Source organism: Xiphophorus hellerii, chromosome 18 (assembly GCF_003331165.1).
Source record: "Xiphophorus hellerii strain 12219 chromosome 18, Xiphophorus_hellerii-4.1, whole genome shotgun sequence".
In the NCBI taxonomy this organism is placed as follows: Eukaryota; Metazoa; Chordata; class Actinopteri; order Cyprinodontiformes; family Poeciliidae; genus Xiphophorus; species Xiphophorus hellerii.
The window spans coordinates 26,427,367-26,448,039 of record NC_045689.1 but is presented as its reverse complement, the minus strand read 5'-3'; the positions used below and the strand labels follow the sequence as shown (position 1 = coordinate 26,448,039).

General features: G+C 40.3%; 4 protein-coding genes across 7 annotated transcripts; all 4 read right to left on the bottom strand.

The window, feature by feature from the left end:
- Position 1: 1 nt before the first annotated feature.
- On the bottom strand, positions 2–3,993 carry LOC116737440 (extracellular calcium-sensing receptor-like). The gene is made up of 6 exons (XM_032590585.1): positions 3,716–3,993; positions 3,280–3,577; positions 2,408–3,199; positions 2,060–2,287; positions 1,797–1,920; positions 2–1,042 (listed from the first exon to the last, which is right to left on the bottom strand). Exons 1-6 carry the CDS (start codon positions 3,976–3,978, stop codon positions 129–131), a joined length of 2,619 nt encoding a protein of 872 aa, XP_032446476.1. The 5' UTR covers positions 3,979–3,993; the 3' UTR covers positions 2–128.
- A 1,738-nt stretch (positions 3,994–5,731) lies between these two features.
- LOC116737436 (extracellular calcium-sensing receptor-like) lies at positions 5,732–10,200 on the bottom strand. Of its 4 annotated transcripts, XM_032590580.1 has the most exons (6): positions 8,948–10,200; positions 8,588–8,873; positions 7,691–8,515; positions 7,373–7,603; positions 7,171–7,294; positions 5,732–7,038 (listed from the first exon to the last, which is right to left on the bottom strand). In XM_032590580.1, exons 1-6 carry the CDS (start codon positions 9,151–9,153, stop codon positions 6,134–6,136), a joined length of 2,577 nt encoding a protein of 858 aa, XP_032446471.1. In that variant the 5' UTR covers positions 9,154–10,200; the 3' UTR covers positions 5,732–6,133. The 4 variants fall into 4 exon arrangements, with proteins under 4 accessions (XP_032446471.1, XP_032446470.1, XP_032446468.1 ...); XM_032590579.1 differs by having other exon boundaries at positions 7,171–7,603; XM_032590577.1 differs by having other exon boundaries at positions 5,732–7,294.
- A 145-nt stretch (positions 10,201–10,345) lies between these two features.
- On the bottom strand, positions 10,346–15,039 carry LOC116737447 (extracellular calcium-sensing receptor-like). Its single transcript, XM_032590592.1, has 6 exons — positions 13,668–15,039; positions 13,293–13,581; positions 12,291–13,097; positions 11,972–12,199; positions 11,677–11,800; positions 10,346–11,596 (listed from the first exon to the last, which is right to left on the bottom strand). Exons 1-6 carry the CDS (start codon positions 13,883–13,885, stop codon positions 10,695–10,697), a joined length of 2,568 nt encoding a protein of 855 aa, XP_032446483.1. The 5' UTR covers positions 13,886–15,039; the 3' UTR covers positions 10,346–10,694.
- Positions 15,040–15,223: 184 nt separating this feature from the next.
- Positions 15,224–19,795, bottom strand: LOC116737448 (extracellular calcium-sensing receptor-like). Its single transcript, XM_032590593.1, has 6 exons — positions 19,566–19,795; positions 19,206–19,485; positions 18,130–18,936; positions 17,759–17,986; positions 16,973–17,096; positions 15,224–16,281 (listed from the first exon to the last, which is right to left on the bottom strand). Exons 1-6 carry the CDS (start codon positions 19,781–19,783, stop codon positions 15,371–15,373), a joined length of 2,568 nt encoding a protein of 855 aa, XP_032446484.1. The 5' UTR covers positions 19,784–19,795; the 3' UTR covers positions 15,224–15,370.
- Positions 19,796–20,673: the final 878 nt, after the last annotated feature.

Genomic DNA, 20,673 nt, shown 5'->3' with positions numbered 1-20,673 from the left:
GTTTTACAAGTTGTAGTACACATATGAATTTATTCAGGATGAAAATGCATATAAAGTAAACTTATTACATTTACATTCATATTCAGCAGTTTTCAGCAGACGTTTTTGGTGGTGGCAAAGCTTTACCTTCAGAATGACTTTTGTGGCGCTTTCCCCATCATGTGCTTTTTTGTATTTTTCTTTGGTTTCAGTAACATGATATAACATTTTGGGATAAAAATACAAATTAACAGCCCAAACGTGGAGGCAAGGATAGCAAAGATTTCTACAGCGACACTGAAATTTCCAGGAGAGCTGACGTACGCTGGGATGAAAGTGATCCACACAGCGCAGAATATCAACATGCTGAAGGTGATGAATTTGGCTTCGTTAAAATTATCAGGCAACTTCCGAGCTAAAAAAGCAAAAACAAAACACAGGACGGCAAGAAGTCCTATGTAACCGAGGACGGACCAGAAACCCACAGCAGAGCCCAGGGCACACTCCAGGATGATTTTTTCTTTAATTTCCTTAAAATTTTTGTAGGGAAAAGGAGGAGAGATGCTTAACCAGAGGATGCAGATGATAACTTGTACGAGAGTGAAACCCAGAACGCTCAGCCTCTGCTGCGTAGGCCCAAACCATTTTATCATGGTACTCCCAGGAAGTGTGGCTTTGAACGCCATTAAAACCACCATGGTTTTCCCCAGAACACAGGAGAGGCAGAGCACGAAGGTGATGCCGAAGGCTGTGTGCCGCAGCATGCAGGACCACTTAGAGGGCTGGCCGATGAACGTCAGAGAGCAGAGGAAACACAGAGTCAGAGAGAACAGGAGGAGGAAGCTCAGCTCAGAGTTGTTTGCTCTGACAAGAGGAGTTTTTCTGTATCTGAAAAAAATTACTATCACAATGGCTGTTATACATGTTCCAAATAAGGCTGCAGCGGTGAGGAGTATGCCCATAATTTCTTCATATGATAGGAAAACAGCTTCCTTCTCTATACAGGCATCTCTTCCCTCATTTGGCCAGGATTCAGGGGGACATCCCACACAAATGACAGCATCTGCAAATTTAACAAATTAAGAAAAAATATATATAGTAGGTCTTCAAACTTTTATTTCTGCCATAAAGACTGGGCCGGAAAATAACTACAACTTTTCAGGCCAGACATTTTCATTTTGAGGTTATTCAGAATTTTTGAGGTTCTCAGAATTTTATGTTACGTATTTTTCATATGTTGTAAGAAATGGTAGCATATACCCTTAATTTATAAAACTATTCCTAAGTCTGTTCTCTTAAGACTTAGTTTATCTTTTAAATCAGTTTTCACTAGCTGATACTACAACAAATTCTATATGATGCTGGTTAAAATGTTCAGATTTTTTATGACAATTCATATCATATTTAATAAAATCCAAATAAGGGCATTTGACATTTCTCTGTGCTCTACAGACTGTTCTAAAACAAATATGTATTTTGTTTTTCTACAGTCATATTCAATAAATAATATTCTTGGAAAATTCCTTCATTTCAACAACTTAATTTACCAACGGAAACTCATGGTATAGATTAATTTTACTCACACTGATGTTTTAAAGACTATGCTAAAAAAAAACATATACAGTATATATATATATATATATATATATATATATTTAGTCCGCAAGTCAAGGTATGTAAGTAAATTATGTTTACCTATAAGGAAAAAAAATAGTAGGTTCCGTTTAACAAACCTTTTGTTATGCAACTCTTCGAGATTGGAAATTCTTTTGTTCAGTATTAAAATTTCTTAAATGTTGCAATAAATTCATCTATACCTGTAACATTGCTAATTTCTCCGTCGGCACATCTTATGCAGTCGTGGCAGCAGACGGGTTTTCCTTTCTGGAGAACCTTCCGGGTCCCTGGGGGACACTTCTCACTGCACACCGACACTGGTACCTGCAGAAATCACCTCAACAATATTATACGTTGCTCTCACAGGTCTTTATGACTGTTTTCGAATATATAAGTATAAAATTTAAAGTAAAAGCATTTAAACACTGAAAAACACGCACTTAGCAACTGTAGCAGTTTTTACCTTTGTTGAACTCTGCGCCCATCTTAAGGTCGTATTTTGAAGGCTCAGCTGTTTGTCAAATGGTAACGATGCATCATAAACGCCAACTATGACAAAGTCCAAAGTGCCGTTTTCTCTTGGCTGCCAGTGCAAAATTTCATACTTTGCAGCTGGATCTCCGTTCTCGTTAAAGTAAACATCTTCTCCCTCCTTCGTTTTGAAGTGAATCTTTTGAATGCGTTGCAAAATCTAAGACACAAGTTATTTTTTTCAACTCAATGGAAATAATACATGGATATCTGCCTTAGTATATCTGCCTTAGTATACTTCTCTGCAACCTTTGTCTTTACTTATATTTTTTATTCTCACCGTGAATGGGTCAAGCTGCACATTGTTGTTACAGGTTTTATCACATCCGAGAATATCATGCAGAGCGTGAGCCACTGCATACACTCCCTTATACACATTGTTAAAAATGGGCATCAGGGACATGTCAGTGAAGCTGTTTTCCACTCCAGTCAGATCCTCACGTCCTGTACATTCTCTATAATTTCCATCTGATTTCTCCTGCTTGAACTTGCAGCTAAACAACGTCTCCCAGAACTCTTTATACAAGTCGTTATTTAAAGATCTGAGTGGCCTCACGTCAAACATGAACTCTTTGAGACCGCTCACATGAGCTTTAGGAACGGAAACGCCGATCGCTCCGTCCAGGATGCGATTCTTATCCACTGCTGCAAACTGAGAATCAGAGATCCACCCTTCACTTCCCACCCACTGGTAGCCGGTCATGTTGTGGTTTGACAACTCATGTATGAGCACGTCCATGTCCAAGTGTGCGACAAAGGCGATAATCACCTTTGAGGTGGACGTCTTTATAGTGTTGATCACCTTTTGCATTTTTTCTGTTGAATCCGTTCTAAAGAAAGAAACAGAATATTCCAAGCAAATGCCCAGCTGCTCTGCAGTTTCTGTGAATGTAGCGATGCCATTATTGCCATAATCATCATTGCTTCGGACAGCTCCGACCCAAGTCCAGCCAAAATGTTTGACCAGATGAGCCAGAGCTCTGCTCTGATAGTAGTCACTGGGTACGGTTCTGAGAAAGGATGGATACTTGGTTTTATCACTGAGACAAGCACATGTGGCAAAATGGCTGATCTAAAAAAAAGATCACAAAATAAAGATCATAATAATATTTCCATCTTAAATATAATTTTAATTGTACAAGTTTAACATACCAGTGGTATGTCAAATGGTCCGATGAGAGTCGATATTGCAGTGCTGGGAGATGAAGAAGTTTCTCCCACTATAGCCTGAACTTGTACAGGTTTGGTACACGGAGTGTCAGAGTTTGAAGACACACTTTCATTGCGATTGTTCAAGGCAAGCGCAACTTTTATGCTTCTGGGAATGGAGCCACAAGTGTCATATATGCTGTATCCAAGAGAAATACCTGGCAGTAGGTCCGTTCTGTTATTTATCTCCTCAATGGCAAAGAGCATGGTCTGGGCAAACTGGATTTCTCTGAAATTTATACTTGATGCAAACGACAACAAGAGATAGTTGTCATTTTTTTCTGATATAGTGATAGTAGTACTGCACATGAAGCATCCACTTGCATGATAACAGAAAACAAAGGTATGTTGCAAACAGGATTTAAAAGATATAATTTACCTGATGCATTGCAGTGGCAACGGCTTACGTTCATAGGTGCTCTCTACGTTCTTCCAGCTGCTGTGAAAGTAGAAGATTCCTCCCAGCTTTATGTCACCATCCCTGTACAGCTGAGGGATCTCCGAATCTCCTAGCTGCCTACATAATGGCTCCCCAGTCTGAGAGAAAGACACAGATAACAACAGCTGTAAGAGCACACATCCCAACTCAGGCCAACTGTGCATGAACGTCATGTCTGCAGAAGCCAAATCACCAAGCAGCATTTCATAAACCTTCGGGCAAACGAATACTTGGAAAAGGTGTTTTATGAACTCTGGATCAGCTCATATATGAGGGACAGCGACATTTTCTCTCCGTGGGACTACAAGGCGGAGAAAGGGGAGGAGGAATGTTACAGGGTTTGGGTTCTCTTAAAAATAAATTGATATATGTAAATAGGGAAGACAGTTTCTCTTCCGAAAATGTATTCATAACAGATGTAATATTAATCCAGCAAAGTTTAAAATAATGCATTGTACTGACCAACAACATTTTTACAGACGTTTGTTGTTTCCAAATTTAATAAATGGTAACAGCGCTGAATAAATAAGTAAATATTTTCATAGCTGTCTGTATGTCATAGAAAACCATCTGGTCACACTTTATTTTATCTTTTCCTTTTGTTTTGAAATATCACTCAATAGTCAATGAGGCTTTTTTTTTTTAGTTTTTTGTGTTTGTCTATCATTATGTTATGCATAACCTCTTCATATCCTCAAATACCCTTATTTCTAGCTTGAAAAAAACGGATGTGGGAATGACGTGGCATTGCTGCCAATTGATCAGAAATTCGGATCCAGCTGTTGTTGGACCAGAGACACTTCAAAAGTTTGCAGGACAGAGTCGAAGACTTCGGCTCGCTATCAATTCATGGCACTCTCCTGAACACAGGGACAATGTTTTGCGTAATCTAAGCACCTTGCCTTGTGAATGATGAATGGACTTAATCTGCATGGCATTATTCAAGTGACATCATCCAATTAAACTACTTTATACACGAGGCACATTCACCCAATCGCACTTACAAATGGGAGCACCAAAATGCAGATTGGTAGGAGACTTTGGGTTTAGTGAATTTCCCAGGTTCACATTGAAATGTGGCAGGAGGAAGATGGAATTGAAAGTGCAACTTTTGTATTGCTAGATGACTTCCAACTGAGGCTCAGTTGGCCACACGTCCCCCTCCATCATTCCAGCCTGAGTTCAGCTAGGAAAGGTTAAAGCCTCCAGCTGGACTCCAGGTAGTTATGGTGGCTATCAAAGCCACCGTGTTCCAGAGCTTGCCTACAAGGTCCTTGACTTGTCTTGTAGTTTTCGTATAGTATATGGGTTGTTTTTTTGTTTTTGTTTTTTCAACAAATCGCTCTCTGCTATTGTGTCAAAATAACGTTAGCATGCTGAATTTTGTAAGACACCAATAAATATGAGGTCTCGGCTCTCGCTTTGATCTGGGCATAAAGAAATAACTTTTATCAGGAGCCAGAGACAGGTTAACGGAGAACAACCAGCAGTCAAAACAGCGTGAGCAGGAAGTAAAATGAAAACTAGTTTCCTTTTTGATCAACAAAACGTAAACCAATTAATCTTCAGCACACATGAAAAGTTGAATTAGTAGTAGGGGGTGACAGTAGCTCAGGAAGCAGGAGTTTGTTTTGTTACCGGTGCGCTGGTGATTTGAACGCTCACTCCACTCAGGTCACTGTGTCCTTGGGCAAGGCACTTCACTCACCTTGCCTGCTGCTTGTGGTCAGAGGGCCCGATGGTGGTGACTGTATGACAGCTTTCTCTCAGTCTGTTCCAGGACAGCTGTGGCTATATGTGTGCGTGTGTGTGTGTGTGTGCGCGCGCGCGCGCTGTGACACAAAAAAGCCACACTACAAGTCTTTCTGCTTTATTTTAGTCAAGCTTTTATTAGCAACAAGACAAGCTCGGATGCATGTTAATGTATAGAAATTTTAATAACTTTATCCTTTTTCCATTTCGAGTTCCTTGCATATCGACATGCTGTGTTAAATCTTTTCTTAGCTATACCACAGGAACATTTTCATCAGAGAGAGAAATCCAGTGAGCTTTGTAGAGTTAACTACTACAATTTATACAATGTATTTCTCAACTTCTTACTCTTGTTTAATGAGATACAAACAGACACAAGTGCCAATAAAATTGTTCACCCATACAATTGTTAAACTCGGATTGACCTTATAATGCTTTATTTTTCTGGTTGGAGTTTCAAATTCACAGGCGTAATAAATACTGCCGATTCTTAATGTACGAGGACACGCCATTAGTTTAAAACAATTTTAACATTAATATTTTCTCCATGAGAAAGGCCACAACGGTATGATTATTTTTACGTTTTTTTTAGTTGAGACACACATCTTAAAGTGTGCTTTTATTCATCAAATGTTTCTTTGTATTGTTTTGGGGTTTAAATAAAATGATGTAACACTTAGGCAAAAAAATACAGAGCAGCATCCCGTAACTTGAAGCCAGAATGGCGAATATCTCCACAGCCACACTGAATTTCCCAGGAGAGCTCACATAAGCTGGAATGAAAGTTATCCACACGGCACAGAATATCAGCATGCTGAAAGTGATGAACCTAGCTTCATTGAAATTGTCAGGAAGCTTTCTGGCTAAGAAGGCCAATCCAAAGCACAACATAGCTAAAACCCCAATATATCCCAATACGGCCCAGAAGCCCAACGGTGATCCAAGTGCACACTCTAGAATGATCTTCTCGCTGTAATATTGAGTGTTTTTGAATGGATGGGGAGGGCTGACTGTTAGCCATATTATACAAATCAAAACCTGTACAAGTGTGAGAGCTAAGACACTGACTCTCTGCTGTGGAGGGCCAAACCATTTCATCACATTGCTGCCAGGAATGGTAGCCCGAAAGGCCAACAAAACCACCGTTGTTTTCCCCAGAATACAGGACACACAGAGGACAAAGGTAATGCCGAAAGCTGTGTGGCGCAGCATGCAGGACCAATCAGAGGGTCGGCCGATGAAGGTCAGAGAACACAGAAAGCACAACCCCAAGGAGAACAGCAGCAGGAAACTCAACTCAGAGTTGTTGGCTCGGACAATGGGCGTGTGTCTTTGGCAGAAAAATATCAGGCTTACAGCCACTGTTGAGATTGCACCAACGAAAGACAAGGTGACCAACGTTATACCCATTAGTTCTGTGAAGGTGAGGAACTCAACCGATTTTAAGTTACATTGGTTTCTCTCTTCACTGGACTTGTACTCAGGAGGGCATTTTTCACATTTCACTGCATCTGAAAGGATAAATATGTTTAAGCTGTGCAGAGAACACATCTTCAAGTATACCAGTAAAGTGCTGGCAGTGATTTTACCCAGCAGAAACACAAAGAGCACCAGGGAAAAGGCTACAAATCCCACCGCCTCACTTGTGCTGTTGCTGAACTCCCCCTCAGCACAGACGATGCAGTCAAAGCAGCAGACGGGTTTGCCTTTAATGAAAGCCCGACTAGTGCCAGGCAAACAGCTGTCACTGCAGATGGATGTCGGTACCTGATACACAGAGACATTATTTAAAGCTGAAACGGTGTAAAAAGACTCACAGTGAACAGAGAGTCTAAATTGACTCACATCATGACTTTCTCCTGCCCAGATGGCTCTCACTCCAACTTCCATCTCAAACTGCTGACCTTCAGGTCTGGAGGCATCATAATAACCAATAGTTTCAAACTGTATGTACCCTGTCTTATCCAGTTGCCAGTTTACCAGTGCGTAACGTGCGACAGGGTCACCAAACTCATCGAAGAAAACATTTTCACCAGTTTTACTGGTGAAATTTACCTGCGTAAGGTAGTGCAACACCTACAGGGGGGGAAACGTGAGTTTTTCATGATTACCACATCATTGCTGTTTGGATTCGAGTACATTGTTGTTTTTGTTCATGTTTACCTGCCATGGTTGAAAATTTTGCCTGTCAGCACAAGTATTGTTCTCAAAAGGCCCCTCTCCATCTTTGCAATTAAACAGCATGCTCAAAGCATGAGCAACAGCGTATATGGCTTTGTAGACATTATTCAACAGGGTGGCATCTGAAACATCAGTAAATCGCGTCTTTACATCCCGCAGAGTCTCTGTGCCGCTGCAGACTGTAACACGATCCTGTGGGTAAATCCCTGTTTTTGGTGACAGGGTGCAGTCAAAGAGTGTTTCCCACAACTCAACGAGTCCCTGATTTCCTGGTGCGGTGGACGGTCTGCTGTTGGTGAGGAACTCCTGCAGCCCAGGGATGTGAGCATTCAGTGCTGCGAAGCCCACGGCCCCCTGAACCACGGCGTAGTTCACCTGAGAGGCAAAGTAACGATACGTGATCCAGCCTTCGCTTCCCACCCACTGCAGGCCTGTCACATTCTGGGCATGGAGCTCTTTCATGAGTACATCAAGATCTGTCGCATCTGCAAAAGCAACTATGACCTTAGAGGTGGATTTTCTGATAATATCCACGACTTGTAGGAATGACTTCCTGGGGTCGGTTCGGTAGATGGCGACTGAATACTCGACGCACACGCCTTCCTTTGTTGCTGCTTCCAAGAAGCTGGCCATGCCACCATTTCCATAGTCATTGTTAGTTCGGATTGCTCCCACCCAAGTCCAGCCAAAGTGTTTCACAAGCTTTGCTAGTGCTTTGCTTTGATGAATATCACTCGGTATGGTTCGAAAGAAGGACGCGTAGATTCTCCTGTCGCTGAGACATGCACAAGTGGCTGAATGACTGATCTGAAAAGAAAAATAGAAAATTAAAGTCGCATCATTCTTCCCAGTTAGTCAGAATGCATGAATCCCACTCACCACAGGTATACTGAAGGGACCCAGCGTGCGTGCTATGCCTATCGTAGAGGTGGAAGTTGTGTCCCCAATGACAGCATACACGTTTGAGAGGTTGCTACACAACCCCTCACTGTCTTCATGTGGATTCATTAGATTCAGCGATGACCTGATAGACAGAGGTATGCTTGGGCAGGAGTCAAAGATCCTATAACCGAGTGTCACATCTGGCAGCAGTTCAGTGCTGTTGTTAATTTCATCTATCACAAACATCATGGTGTACGCATACTGAAGCTCACCTATTTCCAGCCTGTAAAAAAATGCAAAAAGTCATGAAAATCACATGATGACAAAAGATTCATCCTTAACCTGTAAGTGTCTTACCCTTTACACTGGATTGCTCCCGGGTTGATTGTGAGTGCTGGACTGACTGTGACCGGGTTCTGGTGGAAGGAGAAAATACCTCCGATGATGATATCTCCCTCCTTAGAAAACTGAGACAGTTCTTTTGTCCCGTATATTTGACACGAAGAGTTTTCCCCTCTTACATCCACGAGACAGAAAAGTAACAGGCACACAATAGGCGGCATAATTCCTCACCTGAGTACTTAGCACACAAATCCTAAGTGATAGCACAGGTAGAGTCGGACTGTTTTATAGGATCCCAGCAGGGTTGTTTCTGAATATTTTCATTGTCTCCACCAATTACGTCGCTTGTTTTGTCACTGATAGGGAAGCAGACCTTTAAGTCCTGTACGCTCTCCTGTAAATGCTTCTTTAAATTGGTTTTATCATAAAAACATACTTTTAACAATACAACAGGATGCTTGAATACATTCTTTCAAAAATTTTGCCAATTATTTTCAGAGGCCACAATCTTTCTCATTCATTTTTCTGTGGTTTCTGCAGAAAAACTGCAATTTCTTTAGGCAAACATAAACTGCTAAAGTGTCTCACCTGAACACCGTTTAACTGTATTTTTTTTATTTATTTATATTATATATTTGCCTGGACACAGACATGTACAGTCTTTAATAATTCATCTGTTTTACATGCTAGGATTGTTTTATGCGGTTAACTGAAGAAATAATTGTACGTTCACTCAGTTTTATTATAACATTTTAAGTTTTTTTATTATTCTTTTTTGAGAAAGAAAGAATAAAAAAAGTCATGCTTTGGATGACTTAAAATTTTATGATTAGTTTTCTAGCTCCTCGTTTCCAGGCAGCTGGGGATGTCAGAGGAAATGTCTTTGTAAAAGGTGATGAAGAAGAAGTAGACTTTTAAGCCTGAGAAATTAGTGTGAACAGCCAATAGAACAGCTTTGCAAGACATCACAATAAAAAAAGAGTGTTTTTTTTTCTTCTTTAAAACTCCTCCGCCAGACGCAGCCAAAGAGTCACAGCAACACGTAGTAAGATTTGAGTTTCCAGGTATCAGAAATTTTAACTCTTTGACCAAGACATCTGCTGTAAACTGGGATCAGAAAAGGACATTTCGACGACACAGATGTCTCTTATTCCATTCACTGGTGCACACATAGAGACAAGAGCTTCAAAAAGATCACAAAGATGCTGTTCTTCTTTTTATGACTTTTTAATAAGAGTTAAGAGTTTAAAAAGCGTTTACACCCTGGAACAGGCACTGCAGATCAAAGGACCCACCAACACAAAAACTATCGAGCCCCCAAAAAAACTCTATTTTCAAATCAAGTTTTTCAATTAATCTGTACTTAATGTCGTGAAATTATCATGAAATATGTCCATCCTGAATTCTGTTCTGTAATTCTGTTTCACTGTAATTTGTATAAACTTTTAATTTTTTTTTTCCAATTTGCCTTACTTTACTGTTTCAACCTAAGCATTTTATAATATCAAGTGCTGTAATAAAAACAGTACATTCCCTGGTATTGGTACTTAATGTCAGTTATTTTGCCATTATTGAGGTTGCTCAGTGTGTATACAGTATCAACAGGTATATCAACAAGTAATGGTTAAACATGTACTGGATTGTGAATGGATTTTTCTAAATAATTAGTGAAAAGTAAGCATAAAGAACCAAAGAAATTATGAAAGCATTCAGAAACTAATAGCAGCTGAATGTAGACTATTTTACCACTGTATTTTTTTTTCTAAGGCTTGTGTCTTCCCATCAAATGTTTTTTAGTATTCCTCTCAGGTTTCAGTAGCAAAATATAACATTTTGGTGCAAAAATACAGAAAAGCAAGCCAAAGCTGGAGGCTAGAATTGCAAATATCTCTACCGCTACAGTAAACTTACCAGGAGAGCTGACATATGCTGGGATGAATGTGAGCCAGACAGCACTAAATATCAGCATGCTGAAGGTAATGAATTTAGCTTCATTAAAGTTATCAGGTAACTTCCGGCCTAAAAAAGCCAAGATAAAGCAGAGCAGAGCCAGAAATCCAACATACCCCAACACAGCCCAAAACGCCACAGCTGATCCTAAATCACACTCTAGAATAATCTTTTCACTGGCGTAAACTATATTCTTGTGTGGAAATGGCGGAGCAAAAGCTAACCACATCACACAAATAAACACTTGAATTAAAGTACACCCAATGACGCTCGTTCTCTGAAGTGGAGCTGAGCACTGAGGAAACATGTTTGCTGGTCTTTTAGCTTTAAAGGCCATCACCACGGTTATCGTTTTAGCAAGAATACATGAGATGCACAGAGCAAAAGCTACGCCAAAAGCTGTATGACGGAGCATGCAGGACCACGCAGTGGGCTGGCCGATGAAAGCCAGAGAGCAGAGGAAACACAGAGTCAGGGAGAAGAGGAGCAGGAAGCTCAGCTCAGAATTACTGGCTTTGACGAGTGGCGTGTGCCGAAACCGGACAAACACGCACAAGACCACAAGTGTTAAACTGGCTCCGCACAGCGAGAAGGCAGTTAGGAGGGCCCCCATAGTCTCTCCATATGACAGGAACTCAATCACCTTTGGAACACATTTGCTGTGGTTGACATTCGACCAGTACTCCGACGGACACTGAGAGCACTCTGCAGAATCTGATCAGGAAAAATGAAAACCGGAATGGGTTTGGTGTGTTCATAGTAGAAATAAGGAGAAGAACTCTTGTTTCACTCACTGCTTGTGTTGCTGACCTCTCCAGCAGCGCATGGGACACAGGAGAAGCAGCAGATGGGTTTGCCCTTGATGATCGCTGTCCGGAAGCCTGGCAGGCAGTTCTCACTGCAGACAGACAGCGGCTTCTAAAACATCAGATCGATTCAACAATCAGTTCCCAAAAATATATGAGCTATGTACATTAATAGATTTTAAAATAAACTTGCTAAAAGTAATTACTTTTTATCTCATTGTACCATGTTACAATTGCTTCGTTTCATGAAGTTTAAAGTTCAGAAATGCTCATTTGTTTATACCTCCACAGATTCTGCGGCCCATGTGATGTTGACTCCATTCATGGTCAACTGGTTTCCATCTGGATGTGAAGCATCGTACTTTCCAACAGTTGTGAACACAACGTCTCCTGCAGGGTTTCTCTGCCAGTTCACAAGCTCATAAATTGCTGCGGGGTCTCCGTTTTCATCAAAATACACATTCTCTCCCGACTCGACAGTAAAATTAATGTCCTGGAGATATTTCACAACCTGTCAATGTTAGAAAGAGATTAATAAGCACAATTTTAGATGTATTTTAAAACAACAGACATTTATTTTAAATATTAAATTAAGTTTTAACCTGTCTTGGCTCTGGACGATCTCTTAATTTGCAAGGGTGAGTCACATTTTCACCACCTTGCTTACAATTCAACATGCTATGCAAGGCATGAGCAACAGCATACACAGCCTTGTACACGTTGTTGGATATCCTCAGTTCTGACACATCTGTGAAAGCGTTATCTACATCTCGAAGACTCTCAACGCCAGAACATAATTTTGTGTCAGGCGTACTGGACCGGAAACTGCACGCAAATGTTGTTTCCCAGAACTCTCTCAGCAGGTTACTCTGAGGTTCCTGACTTGGGTTCACCTTCAAGAGAAAATCTTGCAGGCCTGAGATTTTTGCCTTTCTTATTGCAAAGCCCAGCGTCCCGCTTAGTATGCCAGAGTACCTCTTCTTAGCCAAATGAGCTGATGTAATCCAGGATTCACTGCCGACCCACTGTAACTCAGTCAGGTTTTGACTCAACGCTTCCTCCAGCAAAACATCCATCTCATCATAAGCCAGGAATGCAACTAAAACACTCGCTGTACCTCCACGGATCACCCGGACAACCCTCTCCACATTCTCTCTGGAGCCAGTCCTTGAGATGGCTTCAGAGTATTCGACACAAATCCCCTCCTGATTCGCGGCTTCAATAAAAGTCGCCATCCCATTGTTACCGTAGTCATTATCGCTTCTTACTGCCCCGACCCAAGTCCAGCCAAAGTGTTTTACCAGTTTGGCCAGCGCTCTGCTCTGATAGTAGTCACTGGGAATGGTTCTGAAAAAGGAGGGATACTCCTTTCTGTTACTGAGACAAGCACATGTTGCAAAGTGACTTATCTAGAGGAAAAGAGAGTGACACAAAAACATTAGCATGTTCAGAGATGCTTTCTTACTTGGGATATTGTTACATGAATTTGTTAGGCCTGCGGATCTTGTGAAATATGTGTTACCACAATCTAATTTATTTGATAAGTTAATCATGGACTTTCTTAAGTTGAGTCCCACTGATGCTAAATAAGTGTTAGCATTTACCACTGGCATTTGGAAAATCCCTGAAATTTGTAACATCACAATGGTCGTGGAAGACTCAGAGGTTCCAACTACGGCATGAATGGACGACTGGCCGGAGCAGTTTTTTTCAAAAGTCCTTCCCTCTCCGTTCATCAAACCCATTCCTGCACGTGTCGTAGACAACGCGGATGCGCAGCTGTCGAATATCTTATAACCAAGTGAGACATTAGGCAGTAGAAAGCTGCTATTGTTAATTTCCTCAATGGCAAACACCATTGTTTGAGCAAACCGGAATTCCCTTAAGTTGATTCTGTAAAAAGACATGTTGAGGTTTATGCCTTTCGTCAGAGTTCAAAAACCTGGTTAAAACAAGAACAGGAATCAGCATACCAGTACCTGGAGCACGTGAGACGTTCTGGTGACTCGGTCCAGGAGAGTAAAAGCTTTGAGATTTGGCTGTGAAGGGAAAAAGCTCCTCCTATAACAATATCTCCCTCCTTAGACATCAGAGGAAGCTCTCGGCTCCCCAGCATTTCACAGAAAGCTGTTTCATCCTGTGCAAATCCTCTAGTAATAACTACAAACATCAGAATTATGCAGATATTTTTCCACATGTTAAAAAAAAGGAAAAGACACAACCTAGAATCACTCTTTCTCTCCGATTCACTGAAAAATGGCTTCTCTATGAGGTTGTGCTTTATACTTCTGGAGGAGATGATGATGGTTATGGTCCTCTAATCCAATCAGAATGACGATGATGCAAGCAACTTTCAATTCCCTTGCTTTTTTAGTATTCATAACTTTTTCTACACTACTTCAAATCTATAAAGTAGAAACACAATTTTAATCATATTTCTATATGTATTTTATATGTTGTCCTTCAAGATCTTTAAAAATCGATGCCTTTTTCCACCATTTGTATTTAATTTGAACTTGAACGGATCATTTTAAAAGCAATATTTTTATATTAAGTGTGCTTGCATAGGTTGGATCTAGGATTATATAAATGTAACTTAAAATACAGAAGCCCACTCACCACAAGTTCCTCCATATAAATGAAGCTAAAAAATTACAAATATTTATTTACATATGTCTGTAAATGTATATATAATTACAGAAAGCATATAACAAATAAAATACTTAAAACAAATTTCAGAGCAACCCCGAAATTCCATGGAAAGTCTTTTTTCCCTCTGGTTCAAAAACAATGCCAAATCCAAAAGCAAACACAGAAGCTCAAATTTAGAATCAGGACAAATTAAGGTTCTGAGATATCAACAACATATGATCTAACGTTTATGCTAATCTGAGCAGTGAGCATAATTCCTCAGCATTTTCTGGTGATTCATGGACACTAACATGTTACTGTTTTTGTCATTGTAGTTTATTTTACATTAACAAAATGTTGTTTTCATTTTACATAAACTTTTATTTGTGCATTTATGTTGAACAAAACGCCTGACTCCTGCTCCCACCCAAAAAAAGCCATGCACCCCCCACCCCTACTTAGTTCATCTGGAGCCTGGGCTGCTACCAACTGTGCCACTGTGTGAATCATATTAGAATACCAGTATGAAATTCATACAAGACTGAAATTTAAAATCGATAAATGCCCCAAACTTGTGGGATATTAATTTGCTGAATTATTGAGATAATTAAATATGAGATTATATAAATTTCTTTCTGTTACATTATGCCACAGCAATAAAATTTAAATGTATTAATCTTTCATATGTATATGATGACAGTGCCATTGCAGGGGGGGCGGGGGAAGCGGTATGGATGAATGAAAAAAGAAAAAACAGTTACACAAAAGTGTTTCACTGTAAAGATGGTTTGTAGTGTGTTTTGTTGCAACCTGAAGTGTGAAATAAACTTCAGTGGAGTTTGAAAACAAAATATGTGTATAGGTTTATGTCTGGTTGAACGATGTGTGTCCCCAGTGGAATTTCTTTTCTTTTTGGGGGGGAATTTTATTGTAACCCATAGGGGGGCCCAGACAATCTTTGGGAACCACTGTTATAGTCAATCTACGTTATTAGTATTTAACTAAAGTTTACTAAATTAACTCTTTTGTTTGTAACACTCCAACTATTCTTTCATTGTGTTCTTGACTGATTTCGTCCCATCAAATGTTTTTTAGTATTCCTCTCAGGTTTCAGTAGCAAAATATAACATTTTGGTGCAAAAATACAGAAAAGCAAGCCAAAGCTTGAGGCTAGAATTGCAAATATCTCTACTGCTACAGTAAACTTACCAGGAGAGCTGACATATGCTGGGATGAATGTCAGCCAGACAGCACTAAATATCAGCATGCTGAAGGTAATGAATTTAGCTTCATTAAAGTTATCAGGTAACTTCCGGCCTAAAAAAGCCAAGATAAAGCAGAGCAGAGCCAGAAATCCTATATATGCCATCACAACCCAAAACGCCAAAGGTGAACCAAGGAAACACTCTAGAATAATCTTTTCACTGGCGTAAACTATATTCTTGTGTGGAAATGGCGGAGCAAAAGCTAACCATATCACACAAATAAACACTTGAATTAAAGTACACCCAATGACGCTCGTTCTCTGAAGTGGAGCTGAGCACTGAGGAAACATGTTTGCTGGTCTTTTAGCTTTAAAGGCCATCACCACGGTTATCGTTTTAGCAAGAATACATGAGATGCACAGAGCAAAAGCTACGCCACAAGCTGTATGACGGAGCATGCAGGACCACGCAGTGGGCTGGCCGATGAAAGCCAGAGAGCAGAGGAAACACAGAGTCAAGGAGAAGAGGAGCAGGAAGCTCAGCTCAGAATTACTGGCTTTGACGAGTGGCGTGTGCCGAAACCGGAAAAACACGCACAAGACCACGAGTGTTAAACTGGCTCCGCACAGCGAGAAGGCAGTTAGGAGGGCCCCCATAGTCTCTCCATATGACAGGAACTCAATCACCTTTGGAACACATTTGCTGTGGTTGACATTCGACCAGTACTCCGACGGACACTGAGAGCACTCTGCAGAATCTGATCAGGAAAAATATGAAAAGAAAAAAACAGGTTGACTCTGTAAAATGCTTCATTTGTAAAAGAAGTACCGTATTTTCCGGACTATAGAGCGCACTTCCCTATAAGCCGCACCCACGAAGTTTTGGGTTTTTTTTAAAAACTGGAAACGTACATATATAAGCCGCACTGGGCTATAAGCCGCTGGTATCTCCGCTGCTCTCGGTGGTAGATTAACAAATCTGCTATTAAGGACGCAGCCCTGCGTCTCCAAAGCCGAACCCTCGATTTGTTCATGCCGCACTTACGTGCAGTGTCTATCGATCTGTACTGCCAGATCGATAGCCTTCAACTTAAAATCTGCATCATATGAACTTCTTCCTGCTGTTTCCATGGTGACGGGGTATGAGTTTGAAACCATTTCTCCGTCATGCCTGCTGCTAGCATGTGTTTGTTCTAAATGAAAATCAGCACTTTCTTCTTTGATTCCCAAGTTTGACTTCCAATGATTCACTTCCTGCTGAAGAGCCCCCCCTGGTGGTTGAAGAAAAATCCACAGAAAAGCCGCACCGGGTCATAAGCCGCATGGTTCAAAGTGTGGGGAAAAAAGTAGCGGCTTATAGTCCGAAAAATACGGTATAAGTTTTACATAGTTACCTGGGTTCTCTCTTTAAATTAAAAGCAGAAAGTAGAGATACATTTTGTTGCTCACTGTTGGTGTTGCTGATTTCTCCACCCGCGCAGGGAACACAGGAGAAGCAGCAGATGGGTTTGCCTTTGATTATCGCCTGACGGAAACCTGGCAGACAGTTCTCACTGCAGACAGACAGCGGCTTCTGGAACAAAAGCAAAATTCAACCTGAAATGAATAGAAGTGACTTGAACTTACTTTCATATTTAGCATTTAATCAAATATGTTGATACCCTGAGGATTATGTTGATAAAGGACTTTCCAGTCCTTTAACAAAGGACTGGAAAGACTGGAAAGTCTATATAAGTTGTGAATTAATTTTTTCAACAATATCTAAACTGCTAGACAATTTTTGAGATATTTTGTCTCTTTGCAATTAATAGTTTAACAATCATTGCTTCAATTTGTAATCACCAAACACCTGAGTTCCTAACTGTGATATTCTACAGATAAAGATTTATATTATTTCATTCAGTAAATGCTGACACTTTAAAGGCAAAGTTGCACTAAAAGTTGCATTAAAAGTCCATTAAAAGCATATTATTTGCATATAACCCTGCATTATTTGGTCAACATTGACCCTTTGCATGCAAAGTTCTATTAAAATTTGCACTAAATGCCCATTAAAAGTATCAACTCTGCAATAAAAGTGTCATTATTTACCAAATGACACTTCAAGACAACAGTCACAAACATTCATGAAGACTCCTTCATGTTCATGACAGATGCTATGTCAGTCTTATGCACACCCCTTCAAATAAAGTGCTACCAAGTAATCGTCAACAATAGTCAGAAATTGATTTCTACCTCCCAGGATTCTGCGGCCCATGTTATTTTCACTTTGTTCATGGTAAACTGGTTCCAGTTTGGTTGTGACGCATCATACTTCCCTACAGTCGTGAACACAACGTCTCCTGCGAGGTTTCTCTGCCAGTTCACGAGCTCATAGGTTGCTGCGGGATCCCCATTGTCATCGAAATACACTTGCTCCCCAGACTGTAGTGTAAAATTTACCTTCTGGAGCTGTTCTGCAACCTGTCCGCAGAGAAAAAGGAAACAACAGTACACACATTTACAAAAAAAATAAATAAAAACCCTGATATTTCAACTAAAAAGCAAAACTAAACTAAATAAAACAAAACAAAAGCAGCCATAAATTTTCCAAGGTATGCTTTCACCTGTCTTTGTTCTGAATTATCCTTTAAGATGCACGAGTGAGACACCGAGTCGCCCCTTGGTCCACATTTCAGCAAACTATGCAAGGCATGAGCAACAGCATACACAGCCTTGTACACGCAGTTGGATATCCTCAGCTCTGACACATCTGTGAAAGCGTTATTTGCATCTTGAAGTCTCTCAAAGCCAGAACATGATTTTGTGCCAGGCGTACTGGACCGGAAACTGCACCCAAATGTTGTTTCCCAGAACTCTCTCAGCAGGTTGCTCTGGGGGTCCTGACTTGGGTTCACCTTCAAGAGAAAATCTAGCAGGCCTGAGATTTTTGCCTTTCTTATCGCAAAGCCCAGCGACCCAGTTAAAATCCCAGCGTACCTCTTCTTAGCCAAGTAATTTGCTGTGATCCAGGATTCACTGCCGACCCACTGCAACCCAGTTAAATTCTGCGTCAGAACTTCCTCGAGCAGAACATCCATTTCACCCTGGGCCAGGAATGCAACTAAAACACTCGCTGTACCTCCGCGGATCACCCCGACAACCCTCTCCACATTCTCTCTGGAGCCAGTCCTTGAGATGGCTTCAGAGTATTCGACACAAATCCCCTCCTGATTCGCGGCTTCAATAAAAGTCGCCATCCCATTGTTACCGTAGTCATTATCACTTCTTACTGCCCCGACCCACGTCCAGCCAAAGTGTTTTACCAGTTTGGCCAGCGCTCTGCTCTGATAGTAGTCACTGGGAATGGTTCTGAAGAAAAAGGGATACTCCTTTCTGTTACTGAGACAAGCACATGTCGCAAAATGGCTGATCTATTGGAAACAAAACAGAGAAAAGTCTTAAACCGTAAGAAATTAAAGTAATAGATTTTGTATCAGGTTTATCTAGCGTGATAAAAGCGCTTAAACGTCTAACTTAAATCTTATTTTCTTCACAGCAAACAGCCGTGGCATTACTAAAATTACATCTCAGAGCAGCTATTTTAGAATTTTTATTTTCATGATATAAAATATCAAAGCCAGAAGGTAATTTTGTGCCAGGTGTATTGGACCGGAATATCATGAAAATAAATGATATATACCATAGGTATTTGGAAAACCCCGGAAATCTGTTGCATTGCAATTGTTGAGGAGGATTCGGAGGCTCCGATGACGGCATGAACAGAAGAACAGTTTTTACTCCAGGTGTTTTCCTCTCCGTTCATCAGACCCATTGCTGCCCGTGTTGAAGGCAGTGTTGAACCGCAACTATCAAATATCCTGTACCCAACGGAAACATCGGGAAGCAGTTCGCTGCTGTTGTTAATTTCTTCAATGGCAAATATCATTGTTTGCACAAAACGAAATTCTCTGAGATTGATCCTGAAAAAAAGGGGGGAAAAAAAAGAGTGTTTTACATTCGTGGACACGAAATAAAATTCCAGAATAAAAGTTCGCTTTACCTGGAGCATTTGAAAGGTTCTGGTGTTTCGAATGCTGAGAGTGAGGACACTGAGGTTTGACTATAGATGGAAAAAGCCCCACCAATAATGAAATCTCCTTCCTTTGATAAGAGAGAAACCTCTGGGCTTCCGTACATCTCACAGGTACTGTCGTTCTCCGCCTTAAAGAATCGCAGAATGACAATCAACAGTGATATTACGCAAATCCAATCACCCATCTTTATTCAGTCCTAGCGACTTCTATTAGTGTCAAGGTGATTTCTTTCTGTAAGAGGATGGGCTTTGTACTTATACACATGTTGATGATGATGGCGATGATGGTGATGATGATGATGATGATGCTGGTGATCCTCATCAAATCATGTATGTCATGATTCAATATACATTTGATTTGACATGAAATATTTCCAAGGTGCTAAATCAAGAATAGACAAGAATAGTATTACTTGTTATAGAGACTTTTTTTTCCCATAACAACCTGTTGTGATGCAATCATGACTCTACGAGTCATTGTAAAAAGATATTTCCAAAAGCAGGCTTTCTTTTAGAGATACATACAAGAATGTTAAAACATGTTTAAGGAAGTTTTTTTTGTTTGTTTGTACTTTTCTTAAACAAGAAAAGTACAATGTGTGCCTTCATCACACATTGTAACATTAACAGTTTCAGTCAATTGCATTGAGTACGGATGTGTTGTGAAATTATGGACTTTACAGAAATTGTGCTTTTCACATTGACTGTGTCCTTATCAGAAACAATTAAATCCCTGGCTTAACAAGTAAGATGACTGACTAAACGAATAGCTTAACTGGAGGCTCTGGAAACACTAAAACAAAAACAGAACATAATGCTATTTTTTGAAGTCTACTGACCTACCCAGGTTCCTCTGAGAAAACAAAATCTTTATGGATTAACAGTTTGTAATTTGACTCCTAACTTTTGTTGTTTTTTGTTTAGTTTTTTTCCTGCACCGTGTTTAGAATCGGCCAGGAATGTATTGAGTGTCTACAACTGGTAAGAAGGTATTGGCTACAATTTTAACTGGCAAGACGCCATAACTCAAATTTTAATCTCTTCTTTTGTTGAAGAGATTAACAAATCTTTTCAA